This window comes from Haliotis cracherodii, unplaced genomic scaffold, assembly GCF_022045235.1.
Source record: "Haliotis cracherodii isolate W230 unplaced genomic scaffold, xgHalCrac1.p SCAF_1, whole genome shotgun sequence".
Taxonomy (NCBI): Eukaryota; Metazoa; Mollusca; class Gastropoda; order Lepetellida; family Haliotidae; genus Haliotis; species Haliotis cracherodii.
The window spans coordinates 30,166,771-30,188,797 of NW_027266264.1; the positions used below are offsets into that span (position 1 = coordinate 30,166,771).

Here is a 22,027-nt window from a genome sequence, read left to right on the forward strand (position 1 = left end):
TAGTGTATGTGAGGCAGGAAATCAGAGGGGATCTCCTGGTAGTGTATGTGAGGCAAGAAATCAGAGGGGATCTCCTGGTAGTGTATGTGAGGCAGGAAATCAGAGGGGATCTCCTGGTAGTGTATGTGAGGCAAGAAATCAGAGGGGATCTCCTGGTAGTGTATGTGAGGCAAGAAGTCAGAGGAGATCTCCTGGTAGTGTATGTGAGGCAAGAAATCAGAGGAGATCTCCTGGTAGTGTATGTGAGGCAGGAAGTCAGAGGAGATCTCCTGGTAGTGTATGTGAGGCAGGAAATCAGAGGGGATCTCCTGGTAGTGTATGTGAGGCAAGAAGTCAGAGGAGATCTCCTGGTAGTGTATGTGAGGCAGGAAATCAGAGGAGATCTCCTGGTAGTGTATGTGAGGCAGGAAGTCAGAGGAGATCTCCTGGTAGTGTATGTGAGGCAGGAAATCAGAGGGGATCTCCTGGTAGTGTATGTGAGTCAGGAATACACTGGGGATCTCCTGGTAGTGTATGTGAGGCAGGAAGTCAGAGGGTATCTCCTGGTAGTGTATGTGAGGCAGGAAGTCAGAGGAGATCTCCTGGTAGTGTATGTGAGGCAAGAAATCAGAGGGGATCTCCTGGTAGTGTATGTGAGGCAGGAAGTCAGAGGGGATCTCCTGGTAGTGTATGTGAGGCAAGAAGTCAGAGGGGATCTCCTGGTAGTGTATGTGAGGCAAGAAGTCAGAGGAGATCTCCTGGTAGTGTATGTGAGGCAGGAAATCAGAGGGGATCTCCTGGTAGTGTATGTGAGGCAGGAAGTCAGAGGGGATCTCCTGGTAGTGTATGTGAGGCAAGAAGTCAGAGGGGATCTCCTGGTAGTGTATGTGAGGCAAGAAGTCAGAGGAGATCTCCTGGTAGTGTATGTGAGGCAAGAAGTCAGAGGGGATCTCCTGGTAGTGTATGTGAGGCAAGAAATCAGAGGGGATCTCCTGGTAGTGTATGTGAGGCAGGAAGTCAGAGGAGATCTCCTGGTAGTGTATGTGAGGCAAGAAATCAGAGGGGATCTCCTGGTAGTGTATGTGAGGCAGGAAGTCAGAGGAGATCTCCTGGTAGTGTATGTGAGGCAGGAAGTCAGAGGAGATCTCCTGGTAGTGTATGTGAGGCAGGAAGTCACTGGGAATCTCCTGGTAGTGTATGTGAGGCAGGAAGTCACTGGGAATCTCCTGGTAGTGTATGTGAGGCAGGAAGTCACTGGGGATCTCTAACACAGAGCATCCTATAAACTCACACATGCAACCAATCAACATATGGCAACCTTTCTGTGTCTGAGTAGGGTATCCATGATTAACTGCACAATGGTATCTCAGTGGGGTAGCACTATAAAACCTGCATTTGCACTCATCAAGAACACAAGTCACCACAGAAGCGGAACAGTCTTGTCACCTAGACATCCAAGCAACACATCACCCGTACATGAACTCTGTTGCAGTGATTAAGGCACAAAAGTACTTTGTCTTATTGTAAGTTAGACATGTATATCACTGATGTGTCTTCTGATATCATATATATATCAACATAAGTCTAATTTTTAAATCTATGAGACAGTCCAGTTCTTAAAAAAATCTTATTGATGAGTGTGAGATTCTATTTATGATCCCAAACCATTCTTCCAACTTATTCATTTTGTAAACAGTAATAATAAGTGTCTTGAGTGGAAAAAGTACAGCTGAGCAGCTTCAGAGTCAGCGAAATTAGGTAATCATTTGATTTTGATGCTATGGCAACCAATGACGTCACAATAGTCTGCAAAGTATTGTGATGCAATTTCATTGTATATCACCTTGGAGATATCACTTGACCTCACCCAAGCCATATCTCACTTTTGGATGATAAGGCTTTAAATATTTCTTCGTTGGTTTACAATCCTGAATGACAAACAAAAAATGAAATTAGAAGAAGAAAACTTAATGACTTTGGGCAATCATATTTTGTACAAATCCATTTTATATTTAGAAAATATATTAAAAACGAGATTTTATCACTGCTGTTTGCAAAATATGGTGAATAATCCTTATAAAAACCTTCATTCTTACAACAACAACAACAAACATTATCTGTCAGGGATATATCTATGGGGGTATGTTGTTTGTTTGACATTCACTACAGTAGCAATACTGATCTGAATGTTGAAAATTATTATTAAAAACATCTCCGACCACCTCTATTGAAGTTGAGACAAAAGAGTGTAAACCAACAGACAAAACAGTGATTTGACCCACGGCAATTCACCATGCAGAGTTGCGTCCCCTTGTCATGCCAGGATCTGTGTGAATCGCAGATTCAGGACATAACGGAAATACTATTCAACAAACTCACTCACACGCCTAGAATGATTAGTGTATGTCATTGTTGTAATTCTCATAGACTTTACACCCTGGCTCTAACTCAAATATTGCTTCTAGTCCATGTCTAGGTCTGGTCTGTATGTTAAGCTGCAGTGTTCTGGAGACATGAAGATCCCGTGTGGAAGTAGGATGCAAGGAAAGCTATTCTGTTCTTGTGCAACTGTCAGACAATAACCTCTGGAGACCAGGCAAAGAATAGGTCACCAGAACTCTATTGCTTGTAGTAAGAGGCGACCAGATTGGATCAGCCAGACTTGGTGATTTGGTTGATTGTATGTCAAAGTACCTCAGTAGTGAAGAATGTGGCTCATAGTATCAGCCACTGGTTTGAGCTGATAATTTACAAGTCACCTTGATATAGCAGGAATATATCGGGCTACCACATAAAACAACAAACAGACATATCTGATGCTGATGATCCATGAATGAGCGAGTGAGTAGGATTTTACGGCTATTTTAGCATTATTCCAGCAATATCATGGCAGGGAACACCAGAAATGGGCTTCACACATTGTACCATGTCGGGAATGGAACCCGGGTCTTCTGCGTGACGAGCGAAAGCTTAAATCACCAGGCTACCCGACCGCCCATGATGATCCATGAACTATGTGCCCCTTAAATGGTATACATAGAGAACGAGAACGGGAACTCTTGGCAACAATGTTCTACTAATGTCAGCAAATATGAGACAACACAATAGCTGAATGATGATAACCATATGCTTTCACCTGTATAATTTGTTTTGTTTGTTTGTTGTTTAGTGCTGCACTTAGCAATATTCCAGCTATATGATAGCAGTCTGTAAACAATCGAGTCAGGACCAGACAATCCAGTGATTGACATCATGAGCATCGATCTACGCAACTGAGATACAATGACATGTATCAACCAAGCCTGACCACCCATTAGTTGCCTCTTACGACAAGCATAGTCACCTTTTGTGGTAAGTATGGGTTGGTGAAGACCTATTCTACCCCGGATTTTCACGGGTTGCACCTGTATAATTACTAGGTGGACTTACATGGATTGAGTCGAATCAAAAGTTAAAGAATAAAGGATGACCCCTTACTTCATATACACGGAACATGTGAGTAGGGATTACCCCCTAGCATGGTCTTGGAAAAAATATTCAGGCTCATAGCTTTAATTAAAATATAATATGTTTTTTTAGCTGTAGCTGAAAATATATTTAATCTCCATACAAAATCCAAGCCAACAGGATAAACAGCAAATTCCAATGGCACTTGGCGGTACCATGACATGCTTTGTTTGTTGGTTTCTTGTTTAACATCGCACTTAGCAATATTCCAGCTATATGACAGCAGTCTGTAAACAATCGAGTCTGGACCAGACAATCCAGTGATTCACATGAGCATCAATCTCGCAATTGAGATCAATGACATGCAACAAGCAAGTCAGTGAGCCTGACCACCCGATCCCGTTAGTCACCTCCTATGACAAGCATAGTCGCCTTTTATGGCAAGTATGGGTTGCCGAAGATCTATTTTACCCCGAATCTTCACAGGTTGCACCTGTATAATTACTAGGTGGGCTTACAAATCAAAAGATAAAGAATTAAGGATAACCCCATACTTCATATACACGGAACATGTGAGTAGGGTTTTACACCCTAGCATGGTCTCATCAAGCCATCTCACAGTGGACTGGCATCACATATTTCATCCATATGGAAGAATAAAACAGAGAATGAAAAGCAGAGCCAAAACACAGATTTTGTAATTGTATTAAAACAAGAAATCAATAGCTAGGTTTAACGGTGCCATAACAATGGCCATGATGGTCCAGAAGTGATATTACCGGAATATAACAATAACATGGTAAAAGAAGTGACCAGCTTTTTAGTGTCAGTGAGTTTGATTTTACGCTGCTTTTAGCAATATTCCAGCAACATCACGGCGGGGGACACCAGAAATGGGCTTCACACATTGAACCCATTATGGGAATCGAACCCGGGTCAAAGAAAAGGGTAAGGAGGAAAGGAGCATGGGGGTGGTGGGGTGATGGAGGGTAGGGAGATGGGGGGTAGTGTAACAAAGGGAGGAGGAATAGACTGACAAAGGGTAGGGTCTTTGGAGAGGGGAGGTAAAGTGACAAAGGGCAGGGTGATTGGGGGGTGACAAAGGGTAGGGTAATTGATGAGGGGGAGGTAGAGTGACAAAGGGTAGGGTGATGGGGGGCAGGGTGATGGAGTGGTAGAGTGAAAAGGGTAGGATGATGGGGGGGGGGGGGGGGGGTAGGTTGATGGAGGGGTAGAGTGACAAAGGGTAGGGTGATGGAGAGGTAGAGTACCAAAGGGTAGGGTGATGGAGGGGTAGTGTGACAAAGGGTAGGGTGATGGAGTGGTAGAGTACCAAAGGGTAGGGTGATGGAGTGGTAGAGTACCAAAGGGTAGGCTGATGGAGGGGTAGAGTACCAAAGGGTAGGGTGATGGAGTGGTAGAGTACCAAAGGGTAGGGTGATGGAGTGGTAGAGTACCAAAGGGTAGGGTGATGGAGTGGTAGAGAACCAAAGGGTAGGCTGATGGAGGGGTAGAGTACCAAAGGGTAGGGTGATGGAGTGGTAGAGTACCAAAGGGTAGGCTGATGGAGGGGTAGAGTACCAAAGGGTAGGGTGATGGAGTGGTAGAGTACCAAAGGGTAGGGTGATGGAGTGGTAGAGTACCAAAGGGTAGGCTGATGGAGGGGTAGAGTACCAAAGGGTAGGGTGATGGAGTGGTAGAGAACCAAAGGGTAGGCTGATGGAGGGGTAGAGTACCAAAGGGTAGGGTGATGGAGTGGTAGAGTACCAAAGGGTAGGGTGATGGAGTGGTAGAGTACCAAAGGGTAGGCTGATGGAGGGGTAGAGTACCAAAGGGTAGGGTGATGGAGTGGTAGAGTACCAAAGGGTAGGCTGATGGAGGGGTAGAGTACCAAAGGGTAGGGTGATGGGGCGTAGGTCCATGGAGGGTAGGGTGATACTGTATTAATTTATGCATTCTCACTTACTAAGGTATACCGAGTTCATTTTAAATCATTCAACATTGCAGTAGAGCCTGGATGTTACATATCATATGTATTAGCCAACATTGACTGTGATGTGTAGACATGGGAGGCAGAGGTCCGGTTACAGGAAGTGGGAGAGGGAATACATTAAGTCATAAATGCGTACCTTTCATACCGATCTATAAGTCCAAAATGTAATTTCATAAATAACTTATAAAAATTACAACAAACTAAATTTCACATTGCAAACTGAATAGCAACTAAAGTAATGCATGTGTCATGATTGGAGCTAACATGTTTGTTTCCTCACACCGCACTATTCCAGTTATATATTGGACCAGACAAACCAGTGAGTGATGTTATGAGCATCATCCATATCACTGAGTGAGCACCCAGTCTCCTCCTACAACAAGCACATGTTGCAGGGTACCTAGCTGTTTGAACACATAATGGAAGGGAAGGGAACAAGCATGAGAACAAGCACCTTCATCACTCCACAGCTGCTTACAAACGATACCAATGCCCCTTGCCATCAACAACAGATGCCACATATCAAGGCTTTGACCACTTCCCTAGGTCTTCACTGAATATTAGTCTGCAGTTTGTTTTGTCCTCTGCGCAAAAATATTGACAGTGAATCTATTTGTAAGCCTACAGTCTAGCATCTTCCAGACGCAAGAGCATCCACTAGCCTTTTTATCAAAGTCTTGTTTCCACCCTTGCTACATCAGGCCCAATTTCCTCTGATAAATATTATTGGACCATCACACATACCGATAGTCCAATCAGAGAATGTTTAAAAAAATCAACATCCACGACTGGTAGACCTCCGTATGAAAGTGATTTACCGCTACGTGTCTTTGTTGACATGAATATGTCTTTTTCATCTCTTAAGCCCCCCAATGATTGCCTATGGGTTTTTTTTTGTCAGGGATGAAATCGTGAATGCTTTGTTATCTGATCGACTAGGTTGTCGCCTATGGTAGTTGCCATCTTTGTGTGCTATACGATACAAGAACAGCGATCTCATTGGATATTGCGTTTTCATTACAAGGGGCACAACTCGTGATGTACGTGAGGTGGCGCCAGGGTCGAGCCAAGAAACATGGCCATGATGTGGCAAGGGTAGAAACTAGGCTTTGATATAGGCTAATGGACATGCTTGCCTCGGGAAGTTGACAGTCTAGTTGTTAATGGATACTCAAAAGGGTTTTTTTTGTAATCAAAGGTTAGACCATGTACAGTTACAAAATATGTCATTACATATTCAATTTAGGTTTCTGTAGTTCAGTATGAGTACGCCACTTAAAACAAAAATAAACGTGTCTCGTCAGAAAATAAATACAGGATATGACTTTCAAAAACTGCTATTTATATGGCAACTCATAGATAGAGGCGCATAGTTATTTTCTATGTATAATATTGTATGCACTGGGTCCATGACAGTAACCACCAACTGTGCTATTGTACAATGGGTTGTGATGAGAGCTTGGGAATGAACCCGTATTGATCTATGGTTCAATAATTCTCATTGCACATAACACCCTATGGTTGAATAACTCTTATTGCACATAACACTCTATGGTTGAATAACTCTCACTGCACATATCACATGTGGTGGATGAAACATGATACTGTATTTGTGTGCTACCGCTGGTGATTCACTGTTGTGTTGTTATGATGGAGACAGATGTTGTGATCCATCGCTTGGAAATATGTACATATTGTACATGAAGATGTATAAACAACCAGAACATACAACTTGAAGAGGTCATGGCGTATTTCAAGTTATATAGTCATATACACATACACACAGGAGTCCTAATTACACATAAAATGAGTGATCTACCCTGAGTTTTATTTTCAAATATGTAGGTGAGTGGGTGGGTAGGTGAGTGGGTAGGTGAGTGGGTGGTTGAGTGGACGGTCGAGTGAGTGAGTGAGTGAGTGAGTGAGTGGGTGGGTGGCTAGCAGAGTGAGTGAGTGAGTGAGTGGGTGGGTGGGTGGGTGGGTGGTTGAGAGTGAGTGAGTGAGTAAGTGAGTAAGTGGGTTGGTGAGTGAGTGAGTGAGTGAGTGAGTGAGCGAGCGAAAGAGTGAGTAAAAATGTTATTTTAACGCAGCAGCATTTGATAAACAGAGCCAAAGCCCTGTGGTCCCTAACATTTTAGGAGAATGATCGAAACGGAAACCATTGTTAACTCCCGTAAACTAACATTGCTGGCACTGGACTGTATGTTCAACACAACAGGGGATATGACATCTGAGTCCCAGACAACAGTGTCTGACGAGAAACTTTCATATTACAAACTTATAAACATATGTGATACAACATGATACAGGGGTTTGTACCCAGGGTAAGCCTACCCACTAATCTACTGACCTTATCCCACGTTGCAAAATTGGCTTCGTTATCCAGAATTTCCAATTTCAATTTACTGCTTATCTTCAAAACAGTTCCTTAATAGGGGATAATGCCCTAGTACATCGAAAATGTTGGTAATTTGATTTCAGTCTAATAAACATACAGCATTCTTTGTGCTTGTGACGAGGCCGACAGCAGGTATAGCGACAGGTAATTTATCAGTTGATGGTCTTATCAGAAAAGTGTGTAATCACAGTCTGTCTGCTTATAAATTACAAACATAACTCATACTTTACTTGACAATCCATCTAATTAGCATCGCAAACTCTGCTGTCGGAACATGCTGAAACCAATGACATCGCAACAACATACTGTACTAACTCTATAACAGTGGAAGTGTTGTGTTGCGTCCCACTGTTGCCACAAGTCCAAGACGTCTGTCACAAAACCTAGTCTGATCAGGTAGAAGCTGATACTATATCAAGATATTCATGGACTGTCACCAGATAAATTAAAACACTGATAACAATGTTGGACACAAAGATGGTTTTGAAATTTTTCCAACTCAAGTTGAAGTTGAGTATCTATCAGCATGCATGAACGTAACTGTATTTTTGGGGAGGGGGTGAAGGGGGAGGGGGTGAACGGGGAGGGGGTGAAGGGAGAGGGGGGGTGAAGGGGAAAGGTGGTGTGTGTGTGTGGGGGGGGGGGGGGGGGTGGTGGCGGGTGCATTTGTTTTCATAAAATGCAACTTCCACCAACAGCCTACTGTTTCCTGAATGGCTGATAATGGGTTACAGAGTTTGCATACTGTTTTCTACAAATTTTTGTGTTGATGATCACTCTCATTAAAATAAGATCTTAGTTCTAGCTACCGTTAAACAGAGATCTGAGGACATCCCATTACGGGTCATATGAGATCAACCTTTCACAAACATTGACTGACTAATTATAACTGGCAAGAAGTCGACATTAGCCAATCAGAAGGCAGCTTTCTCATGTCTTACAGCACTAGTTTTAAACTGGCAACTATGCTTCAAAGCAAATTTTGATATATATCTCGATTAAAAATTTGAAACTGAACAAAAGAATTTTGTGGAATGGCTCATAGATTCCCTAGATTGTATGGATTCAGTCATAAAGCCCGTAACTGTCGTTTGGAATATCCCGTGTTAAAGATTTGAGGTTGCATAATAAGAAGGCACATTCCGACTGTCACTTTCATGATCTGGTAAGCGACGCTCTTATTGGTCGGATGAAAGGTCGTTCTGGCGTGACCCGGAATTGGATGTCCTCAGATCTTTGTCTAGCGATAGCGAGAGCTAAGATCTGATTTTAATGAGATTGGTTGATGATTAAATAATCAGTCTGTGAAGTTGTTATTGTTGACATATTTATTTATTAACTTTGGCTTCAATATGTTTTGAATGTTTTTTTTCACAATGCTTTTAGCAAATATTCCATGGCGGGGGACACTAGAAATGGGCTTCTCACATTGTACCCATGTGGGGAATCGAACCTGGGCCTTTGGCGTGATGAGCGAACACTTCAACCACTAGACTAGCCCACCGCCCCCCACGTAATTGGGATACGATGACATGTTTCAACCAACTGACCAGTCTGACCAACTGATCCCGTTAGTCGCTTCTTATGACAAGCATAGTCACCGTTTACAGCAAGCATGGGTTGCTGAAGACCTATTCTAACCCGGATCTTCATGGGTCGACAGAAAATGTAAAGTAACATAACTGCCACTGTTGTACCAGGTCCGATGAAAATGACCGAAATCAGACCCTTCCCTCTACATGTTTCATGGAAATATTAACATAGATTTCAAAGTAAAACCTCAGAAAAATTCCAGCTGGCTTGCTCTGGCGGTTTCAGAGAAGAAGAAGATTTATAATTCTTTAAAAATGAAAACACAAATGTGGAAAAAAACACCAATGGACAAAGAAAAGAATGCATGCTCACATTGTAGTGTGTAAAAGTTTCAGTATTTATGCCTAAAACAAGTGAAGACGTGAATAATTCTCAACACACACTTGTCCTGCACAACCTTATATGCTTCACCATTTTATTTTCAATTAGTTTATTTTTCTGAGTAGAGTGAGTGAGTGAGTATGGTTTTACGCCGCTTTTAGCAATATTCCAGCAATATCACAGCGGGGGACACCACAAATGGGCTTCACATATTGTACCCATGTCGGGAATCCAACCCGGGTCTTCGGCGTGACGAGCGAACGCTTTAACCACTAGGCTACCCGACCGTCCCTTTTCTGAGTAGAGGTAATGAAAGGCCAAAATACCACATAAGAAGCAACATTGTTGTCACTGGTAGGAAAAATACTATGCATGGCCACTCTCAAGTCACAAAAAAGCAAAGAACAGGCCCTGACTGGAATGAAACTGAGCTTAGAGATGTGACCAAATTGCAAGAGTTAAATCAATGTCAAGACTTGAATGTATACAGAAACTACCATATTGTCTGAAGGAAATACATAAATATTCAAATGAGCATCGCATAACTGATACAGGAAACTGGGGTTGGGTTACATTTTATTTCAGACATAAACAATCTGAAGCAATTGTTCTAAAATCAATGAATTACAAGAAACTTGCTGTGTACAAAAGCATATTTAAATTGCCGTAGCAAACGCCCAAGTTGAAACTGATCACCATTTTGCAAGGACTGGCCTCATTTTGTCCTTGATTCCAAGAGCCCAAGGTACTGGGCTATGCATTACCCAACATCTCGGAGATTCTTGCAATATTGATTTACCACAAACTCATACAAAACATTCTCATCAATCATTTGTATTCCAACATTTAGACTCAGGATTGATAGGACTATAGAAATTACTTCTGCCATTATGATTTTTACCTTGATTACTTGAACTGATTATGCAATTGCTTCAGTTTACATTCTCAGAGATTTTATATAATACACATATTTAATTAATACCCACACAGACTACTTTAGATTGCAGAAAGACTAAGATTTATTATGTATTAGTGGTGAAATACTGTAATTATCTGAAAACATAAAACTGATATCTCACTCGAGTGAAATAACACTTAATGCCGGAACTACTTTCAACCTGCTTCAAAGACACAACAGTTTTTCAACCATGATCCAAAGGATCAGTCAGAAAATACACAGTACACTGAGTGAGTGAGTGAGTGAGTGAGTGAGTGAGTGAGTGGGGTTTAACACCACTTTTAACCATAAACCATTTATATCACCCCAAAAAGTGAAAATACATCTTGGACCATGAAAACATGATAGAAATTGACAAAGGAAGTGTATATCATGTTTTCTGGACAACCGAGTCCTTGAAATTTGGTACTTTTCCATGTCTTTTGGTGACTTATGTTTTAAATCACAATGAGTGATGGTATAGAACTAAGCCTTGAAAAGACTGCTTACTTTTCTTTAGCAGTGCCCACTTCATATGTTTGAACCTATGCATTACCAAACTTTGTTGACAGGCTATAGTATCCATGTATCCTTCATTCAGATCGACAACCCACCCAAAACTTTAGGACTCAACTAATACTGATTACTAAATATCCTCACTGACTCCAAAGATTATGCGGGGTTTTTTCATAGAAGAATTGCGATAAATATAATGTGTATTCGATGTAGAGCTTGGTAACCTGTAGGAAAGTGTATCATGTTGTACTTTCAGTTCGATCTACAGTTAAATCTATGGATAACCTATCTCTACATTAAAAACACAGTTTGTTTATCTCCTATTTGTTAGTAATAATATTGGTCTGATCAGGTGTTTGCAAGTAGTTTCAAGGCCATAGAATTGATTCCAGAACTAGGTAATATTTCCTTACATTGATTTTGCCGGTCTGAGACCTGTTTTGATGAAGTACAGTCACGCTGTAGCAGCTGCAATGGCTTATCAAGCCACCACCCCCTCTCTCTCCGCCATCCCCCACCAACCCATCCAAAGCAATATCAGCATATCAACATGGATAAGAAGCTGTAATTCTAGATTTGCAAATTTGCATTTATAGACTTGCTTGGTAGATTTTGAAGGTTTTTGTTTCAGGGTCTGTACGAGAGATTAATTTACGCTAAGTGTTTTCAACTCCAACCAGGCCTAAGGGGACATTTGAACTTCTAGGATGGGAAATTGGCCATCATGTGACGGTTGTAAGCATTCAGCCTTCCACCTTCCTCCCTAGGAAAGGAACTGGTGGATGGATAATGCACTGAAGCGGGCTGGAGGAATCCCATCTGGGGGGGTCAAATTTGTTCAAGGCTTAAAAAAATAATCAAAATGATCAATCCATCAAAAAATTTATAAAACACTTGGGAAAGGGCATCAGAATCTCAAATTATTCCACTATGAAGTCATTGGTGTATATGTATGGCACACTCAAGTGAATTTTCTTCTGCTATTTCTGGTGTCCCTCGCTGTGATATTGCTTGAATATTTCTAAAAGCGTAAAACTATACTCACTCATTCACTCACTCACTCACTCACTCTTCTGCTATTTGGTTACATGGTCTCACATGTTCCTCAACCATATTCTTGTTCACGCAATAATTTTTTCTCAATAGTATATTTTTCTTCCGTGTCAATTTAATACTAAACATTAAAAACATAGTTGCACCATTGTTATATTTTTACTCAACACCATCTACAGTTGCAGATCAAATGTGGGTATGTTCGCTGGGTTTGTCACCTTTTCTTTTGAAAATAAGATACATATAGCCCCATGAAAACACAAAATACCATCTTGTCAGTGAAATACTCTTAAAGCCCGTTGTCAAATGGAACACTCCCTTAATTTTCTTATTAATTAACAACATGCACTGACAGAAATAAAGTCAGGGTGTCCAATTGAATAAATGGAGCATGTATGACATTTCTCATCAAATAATATGTTTATCTCCCTCAGTGACACAATTTACACACGGGTGGCCCAGTAGTCTAAGGCGCCGAAATTCGCTGTGCAGAGTTGCGTCCCTTGGGCACGCCAGAAACCTATGATTGTTGTTTCGAATCCTGGTTCGCCCCGATTATGTTTCTAGGTTTGTCAGCACCATACCCATAATCGTGGGTTTCACCGAAGTGGTAAACGTTTGAGACCTGCATTACTTCGGGCTTTCCTCCCACATTAAGCCGACATACCTTGATATGACTGGAATACTGTTAAAAGCGGTGTTAAACGCAACTCACTCACTATTGTCACATGTACTTCAAAACAGCAAATCATTATTTTCTTACCTATAAGTGACCAACCAACATTATCTGCACAAAAATTACATTGTTGCTAGGTGTGTTTATTGAAAACATATTCAGGCTCATAGCTTTAATTAAAATATAATATGTTTTTTTAGCTGTAGCTGAAAAAATATCTAATCTCCATACAAAATCCAAGCCAACAGGATAAACAGCAAATTCCAATGGCACTTGGCGGTACCACGACATGCTTTGTTTGTTTGTTGGTTTCTTGTTTAACATCGCACTTTGCAATATTCCAGCTATATGACAGCAGTCTGTAAACAATCGAGTCTGGACCAGAGAATCCAGTGATTCACATAAGCAACAATCTCGCAATTGAGATCAATGACATGCATCAACCAAGTGAGCGAGCCTGACCACCCGATCTCATTAGTCACCTCCTACGACAAGCACGGTCGCCTTTTATGGCAAGTATGGGTTGCCGAAGACCTATTTTACCCCGGATCTTCACAGGTTGCACCTGTATAATTACTAGGTGGGCTTACAAATCAAAAGATAAAGAATTAAGGATAACCCCTTACTTCATATACACGGAACATGTGAGTAGGGATTACACCCTTGTATAGACTCCTTCAAGCCATATCACAATGGACTGGTATCACAATTGCAGATGAGGTATTGAAATTTTGCCCTCCACTTGCCCTCAAGCTTTGTATCAAGGATTGCCTAATGCAACAGGTGCGCCCAGAGCTAGTAACAACAACAACTGGAAATAGTTGTAAGGGTCCGACAATTTGATAATCTGTGGAGGGGTCTGGGTTTGTTTTTTTTATTGAAATATTCTTCCCCTGGACACAGTGGTCGTTCTGAAAAAAAAGACTGGTTTCGTGCAAAATATAGAACTGGTTTGGTTCCTCCTTTCCGAGCATTGTTTGTTATGGGTCTTACGTGCTAAAAGCATGCGTGTGCATGGGGTTCAGTGCCAAATAAATGGCCAAATATTATTATATAGAGAATCTCACCTGAGTGTCTTTTGATATGAAATAAATGAACACAAGTTGACAAAAGTGAAAAAATTCCGAGGCTTGCCGAGGATTTTTGCCACTTTTATCAACAAACCGGATTTTGATTTCGGAGCGCGATTTTGATTGGACTATGCATAGACTCATTAGTCCAGCCAAAATGTAACTCCATAATACCAGCCTAGTTCGGCAAGGGTGGAAACTGTACTTTTAACTTTTATAGTCAGTAAACTCTCTTGCCTCGGGAAGATGGGTGCATGCAGACATAAATATTTAGTAGCAGTTTTAAAAAATAGGTTGCAATGGAGCATGTATTAATTATATAGCTTACTCAAGCTCTGCAATGTCATGTTGGTGGTTTATGTACGATACAGTTTCAATTGTTTGACTGGCAATTTCATGTTGGTGGTTCATGTACAATACAGTTTCAATTGTCTGACTGGCAATTTCATGTTGGTGGTTCATGAACAATACAGTTTCAATTTTATTGACTGGCAATTTCATGTTGGTGGTTCATGAACAATACAGTTTCAATTGTCTGACTGGCAATTTCATGTTGGTGGTTCATGAACAATACAGTTTCAATTGTCTGACTGGCAATTTCATGTTGGTGGTTCATGAACAATACAGTTTCAATTGTCTGACTCGCAATTTCATGTTGGTGGTTCATGAACAATACAGTTTCAATTGTTTGACTGGCAATTTCATGTTGGTGGTTCATGAACAATACAGTTTCAATTGTTTGACTGGCAATTTCATGTTGGTGGTTCATAAACAATACAGTTTCAATTGTTTGACTGGCAATTTCATGTTGGTGGTTCATGAACAATACAGTTTCAATTGTTTGACTGGCAATGTTGGTGGTTCATGAACAATACAGTTTCAATTGTGTTTAACTGGCAATGTTGGTGGTTCACGAACAAGGTTTCTCACGTTTTGAAGTTTGTGCTTTAAACTTAACAAGATTTCAGATGGTGCTTTGAAGTTGGTAGTTAAAGATTAAGAAGATTTCAGATGTTGTTTTGAAGTTGGTAGCTAAAGATGAACAAGACTTCAGAAGGGTTTTTAGGTTTGTGGTAGAGGATGGACAAGCAAGGTTTTTAGCAAATTTGACTACTTTTGTAATTAATACTACATGTTCTTTTAGACTCATCTGTTGTCAAGGCAAAATAACAGCAGACATGTTTGTATTCAAATGATGGAGATTTACAATAACAACATAATGTCATAAGTATAAATTATCACATATTAAAAATAGGATATTGAATGGTTGACAGTTATAAATGATGCGGGCCGGAAACCCAATATGCACATAACTATGTTGACAATAGAGGTAGCATGTGGAGAACTGAATAGGAATGTCTATTTGTACTGTGCTCTTATCATCAGTGTATTAAACCATTACGATGATGCAATTCACTGGCCATTCAGAATGTGCATTTTTTTATGAAAAAAACAAGTAAATTTAATTATTACTCACTCAAACTTTGCACATCATCAAAAATCTCAACGAAAGAAGACATTGCTGGTATAAGGGTGGCGAATGAATACTACGTTCGTAGCTGTACTCTTAAGGTGGGACCTGGCTGACAAGTACACTGCTTTTGCTGAGTTTGATTTGAAGACATGATAAGATGATGAATTTAAACTCTTGTTCATGATAGCCTTTACATACACAAACATCACAAAGTTAGAAACACCTTCATTCAATGACACACCCAGCTTCAACTCAGTGACGGTTAGGGGAGGGGAGCCGAGAGACGATCAACTTATTGAGTCATATCATGGCTGTGTGATTTAATACCAGTCAGCAGATGGTTTATCTGTTATGATATTGGCTGTAATTACTGTTAAGCTAGACTATTTGTTCAGTTTCAAAGCATAAAAGATTGACGACACAAAATTGCATCAGCTGACATGAGCATGACATTTCTAAGGGCTGTCCACTTGGTCCAAGCACATTCCAGAGGCAAGGGAGTGAACTGACTATAAAAGTCCATTTTCCATCCTTGCCGATCAAGACAGGAAATTCCGGAGTTATATTTTGGCCGGACTATGCATAGTGCAAACAAAATCGTGTAACAAACTAGACATTTGGTCCATAAACAACATGGATTTCAAAGTGCAGACTTTGGTCGACTTCAGCATTTGCAAAGCATGTGTACCGGCAGCTGGGCATCGCAAGATATTTCATGTTTTCAATCAAGGTTCTCAGTGATTTGATGCACTTCACGGGGTAAGACCCGTTTTGTTACAATATAGATCTTGCTTAGTGACCTGATTGTCTTGACTGGGCGCCCCAATTCTGTTTGAAGCAAATGCAGATGATATGAGAGATTGAATATGACTGGCCAAAAGGAGGAAAATAGAAGGGACGTAAATCGTAATAGCCACTGGTAGCGCTAGGTTCGAGCATGGAAATTCCAGCCTAGTTCAGCAAGGGTGGAAACTTGACTCTCAAAGTCAGTTAACTCCCTTGCCTCGAGAAGATGGGGCCAAGAGGCGGTCTTCTCATTTTCAAAATGAAGTTCAAGGTCATAAGTAGACACAGCAATAAATGTTGTGATGATCTCTCGACATGATGCTTTGTTTATTAGTGAATCTCTGAGCCCTTATAATGCCACAATGCTGGCACTGCTATAATGCCACAATGCTGGCACTATTACAATACAAAAGTTAGAGTTTGAAAACACTCTATTTCAAATGTATTTGTTTGTAAGCCCTGCCATATATCATAGAGAACTGCAAAAACTCAGACTTCATATTCAGGTAAAATATGTCAATTATACCGTTTTTTAGATGCATATGTGCTGTGTCTATGCGTCTCTGTTTTTTTGTCAAAACGAGTAGAGTGAGTGAGTGAGTGAGTATGGTTTTACGCTGCTTTTAGCAATATTCCAGCAATATCACGGCGGGGGACACCAGAAATGGGCTTCACACATTGTACCCATGTCGGGAATGGAACCCATGTCTTCAGCGTGATGAGCGAATGCTTTAACCACAAGGCTGCCCGACAGCCCCCCATAACAAGTAGAGCGTATCTTGAGCGAGCGAGTGAGTGAGTGAGTATGGTCTTACGCCGCTTTTAGCAATATCACGGCGGGGGACACCAGAAATGGGCTTCACACATTGTACCCATGTCGGGAATCGAACTCGGGTCTTCGGCGTGACGAGGGAACGCTTTAACCACTAGGCTACCCGACCGCCCCGTGCATCTTGAGACGATTAATCATCTAAGCGCATCTAAGAGCAGAGAAGATGTTGCAGTGTATGGTTGCATAGTGCTATCGACGCCCCCATTTGTATGACCAGCTGATGCCAAAATAGTCCTGTCCGTATGTCATGTTATTAAACACAGGTTTATTGTTATTAAATAGTTGATCTCTTCACAATTGAGTTACAAATATGTTTATACTGTATGTGGACATAATCAACTTAACAGTATATGATAAGCTCTCCACTGGTCTTGAGGGGGAAATGGGTTGATGTAACCTCCTGTGTTAGTTTATGTTTACGTAAACAAGCCTTGAGGGTACATCAACCCACGTTACCAAAGGACCCGATGGACCAGGGACAATGAATGTATCTTACAACACACATAGTTATATTGTTCTTATGACTCATGCATGCCTGCTCTGATCCAAATAGGTAAGATTACCACAGTTAGGCAAAATAGAAGATAAACGAAAACAACCTTAAACTTTATTCTCGCTAGATCTATTTCATTAAGAAATTATTGTAAATATCCAGAGAATGGCGTGTTACATCATTAATTCGAGGTACATAAGTGCGGTTCGTCATTTGAGTTGGGTACATAAGAAATGTACTATAACAGGAAGATAAATATGTTCATACTGTATGTGTTTGTTTGTTGTGTGTTTGTTGTTTAACATCGCACTCAGCAATATTCCAGCTTTATGACGGCAGTCTGTAAATAATCAAATCTGGACCAGGCAATCCAGGGATTGAATCTTAAGCATTGCTCCCAAAATTGGGATACGATGACATGCATCAACCAAGTGAGCGATCCCGACCAACCGATCCTGTTAGTTGCCTCTTATGACAAGCAAAGTTGCCTTTTACAATAAGCAAGGCTGGCTGAAGACCTGCTCTACCCCGAATCTTCACGGGTCTCAAACTGTATGTAAACATATCAACTCTTTAGTGTAAATAGAGTATATAAATAACCATACAGTATAAAAATACTTATACTATATGTGAACATATCGACTTAATACAGTAGATGTATGTTAACATATTATCATGTTGTATGTGTAAATACAGTAGATGTATGAGAACATGTAGTATATGTAAATACAGTAGGTGTATGTTAACATATTATCCTGTCGTATGTGTAAATACAGGAGGTGTATGAGAACATGTAGTATATGTAAATACAGTAGATGTATGTAAAGATATTATCATGTCGTATGTGTAAATACAGTAGATGTATGAGAACATGTAGTATATGTAAATACAGGAGGTGTATGAGAACATGTAGTATATGTAAACACAGGAGGTGTATGTGAACATATCATGTTGTATGTGTAAATACAGTAGATGTATGAGAACATGTAGTATATGTAAATACAGTAGGTGTATGTTAACATATTATCATGTCGTATGTGTAAATACAGGAGGTGTATGAGAACATGTAGTATATGTAAATACAGTAGATGTATGTAAACATATTATCATGTCGTATGTGTAAATACAGTAGATGTATGAGAACATGTAGTATATGTAAATACAGTAGATGTATGTAAACATATTATCATGTAGTATATGTAACTACAGTAGATGTATGAGAACATGTAGTATATGTAAATACAGGAGATGTATGAGAACATGTAGTATATATAAACACAGGAGGTGTATGTGAACATATTATCATGTTGTATGTGTAAATACAGTAGGTGTATGAGAACATGTAGTATATGTAAACACAGGAGGTGTATGTGAACATAGTATCATGTAGTATATGTAAACACAGAGGGTGTATGAGAACATGTAGTATACGTAAACACAGGAGGTGTATGAGAACATATTATCATGTAGTATATGTAAACACAGGAGGTGTATGAGTACATGTAGTATATGTAAACACAGGAGGTGTATGTGAACATATTATCATGTAGTAATGTAAACACAGGAGGTGTATGAGAACATGTAGTATATGTAAACACAGGAGGTGTATGTGAACATATTATCATGTAGTATATGTAAGCACAGAAGGTGTATGTGAACATATTATCATGTAGTATATGTAAACACAGGAGGTGTATGAGAACATGTAGTATATGTAAACACAGGAGGTGTATGAGAACATGTAGTATATGTAAACACAGGAGGTGTATGTGAACATATTATCATGTAGTATATGTAAACACAGAAGGTGTATGTGAACATATTATCATGTAGTATATGTAAACACAGGAGGTGTATGAGAACATGTAGTATATGTAAACACAGGAAGTGTATGAGTACATGTAGTATATGTAAACACAGGAGGTGTATGTGAACATATTATCATGTAGTAATGTAAACACAGGAGGTGTATGAGAACATGTAGTATATGTAAACACAGGAGGCGTATGTGAACATATTATCATGTAGTATATGTAAACACAGGAGGTGTATGAGAACATGTAGTATATGTAAACACAGGAAGTGTATGAGTACATGTAGTATATGTAAACACAGGAGGTGTATGTGAACATATTATCATGTAGTAATGTAAACACAGGAGGTGTATGAGAACATGTAGTATATGTAAACACAGGAGGTGTATGTGAACATAGTATCATGTAGTATATGTAAACACAGGAGGTGTATGAGAACATGTAGTATACGTAAACACAGGAGGTGTATGAGAACATGTAGTATATGTAAACACAGGAGGTGTATGTGAACATAGTATCATGTAGTATATGTAAACACAGGAGGTGTATGAGAACATGTAGTATATGTAAACACAGGAGGTGTATGAGAACATGTAGTATATGTAAACACAGGAGGCGTATGTGAACATATTATCATGTAGTATATGTAAACACAGGAGGCGTATGTGAACATATTATCATGTAGTATATGTAAATACAGGAGGTGTATGTGAACATATTAGCATGTAGTATATGTAAATACAGAAGGTGTATGAGAACAAAACTCTACAACTGAGTACAAGTGACATATTTACACATTTCTGCATTGCAAACGTGTGAACATATCAACATGTCAACAACATACCCATACACTACTGTTATGCGACCACAGCATAGAAGTACGTGCTATATACATGTCGACAGTACAGTGCCCCCACAGAATACCTATGATCGTAAAGAGCACTGACCTCACACCGTGTGTGATTCACAGTTGGCATGTTAGATCAACACCAATTGTCCAGATTAGCCAGGCGGAACGCTTCGTTCCCACACGGATGGTTGTACAATGTAGACAAGCTCTATAAACATGTCAACACAATATAGTCAGCTGTGTCCAGCTATCGCGATATCAAATCATATTGGCTAATAATATGGGTGACATATTATGCAAATTTATTTACGATACCTCAAACACACATTAGCTCGTATAGTGCTTAGTGTGGAACAAATATGACTCTGAATCGCGTCAATATGAGGCAGGTTCCGTGTGAGTGAGTGTGTACCCCACTCCAAGTCCAACTGCTTGCTATCGCTAGCCTGACAGCACTGAGACATGGCCAGGGTTTCGCTCAGAATAGTCGGAGATGTCAAAAATCTATAAATTGTCACTCACCAGCATTACCAATGAGCCGGGCACGTTTCACTGAAACAGAGAGAAAATGAGTGTAATTTCAAAAGGAATGTGAAAGGTTTATATGTAGCGCTGGACGTACAATACACACGAGTAACAGTACACGTGCATTGTAACCACACAAGTGGTTGTAACCACAAAGACACCGGTAGCCACTACGCGAGTAGAAGTAGCATCACAAGTGCGCGAAATTTGACCATTTCATTCCGAAAAAGATGAAAAATACTTACCACACACGCACAGCAAAGACATGGTAATCACAATATCCTAGAGACGGTCTTAGCCTTGCGTCTAACCATGTCAACGGAACGCGAGAAGTACGGTATCCTTAAAATATACACCCGCATCTAAAGGCTCGTCTCACTGTCAGACAGCTCCGAGGCCGCCATGTTGTGACGTCCACCTAATCATAGAACCGCATTAATATTCATTACTAGGATTTCATTCACTATCTATCTTACGCTAGGTCGACACGCTAACATCGAACCTATACGGGTCTTCGATTCAACACACCGTGTTTCACAATAACGTGGGAGAAATACGTTAACTTTGTTAGACGGGGGAGCTTATGTCACAGGTGCGATGGAGCGAAGCCATGTTTAGTCGCGCGATCATATTGAATTTTTGGTCAACGTCCGTCCCCATTTACCATAATCACAGTTCGCACAGACTCAGATAGGGAACTAATAATACCGAACGTTTTCATATAGGTTATACTTCGATATTTTTTAACAGTGGCGCGATTCTGTGTGGTCTTTCTTGCGACGGAGCTAATGGTATTCAATGTGAGCCAATCCAGTTATTGAACTTGCTTTCATTTTCGTTTGTATAAAACACCGCGAGTGGTTTCAAGAACTATAGAGATTTAATTTAATCAATATAGTATCCGTCTGAATAACTGTCTCTATCAGCCCAGAACACACAACAAGTTTTGCTCAAGAAAAATATAATTTTACATAACTCACGTGGGGACATTTAGCCATGCCGTTTCAAAGGAGTAAGATGGCTTAAGGTTAAAATGTGTTTCTGTGTATCAGAGATATGACTTTGGTTACATTATTATTTGTAATTTGTGAATTGTTGTGGTCGACACACAAAAAGGTCGGCATACCGATATGGTCTTTTGGGAATAACTATAACATTGTAAAGTTTTCGACTTCACGGGGCAACGGCCACTGAGCTACCACATCGCCCCCGCTCTCTGTAGTCAACGTCCACGCTCAGCCCACTGTGATAACGTCCACTCAGATAATAT

General features: G+C 40.3%; 1 protein-coding gene across 8 annotated transcripts in view; it reads right to left on the bottom strand.

Moving 5' to 3' along the window:
- Positions 1-22,027, bottom strand: part of LOC139475675 (protein unc-13 homolog B-like) — a 197,224-nt gene that overhangs the window by 135,834 nt on the left and 39,363 nt on the right. For 7 of the 8 annotated variants that reach the window (XM_071258894.1, XM_071258883.1, XM_071258887.1 and 4 more), the window contains exon 2: positions 20,755-20,784. In XM_071258894.1, coding sequence (XP_071114995.1) covers positions 20,755-20,784 — 30 coding nt within the window. Of the gene's footprint in view, positions 1-20,754; positions 20,785-21,002; positions 21,146-22,027 lie in introns of those variants that run through there. The other variant, XM_071258876.1, reaches the window with a different exon arrangement.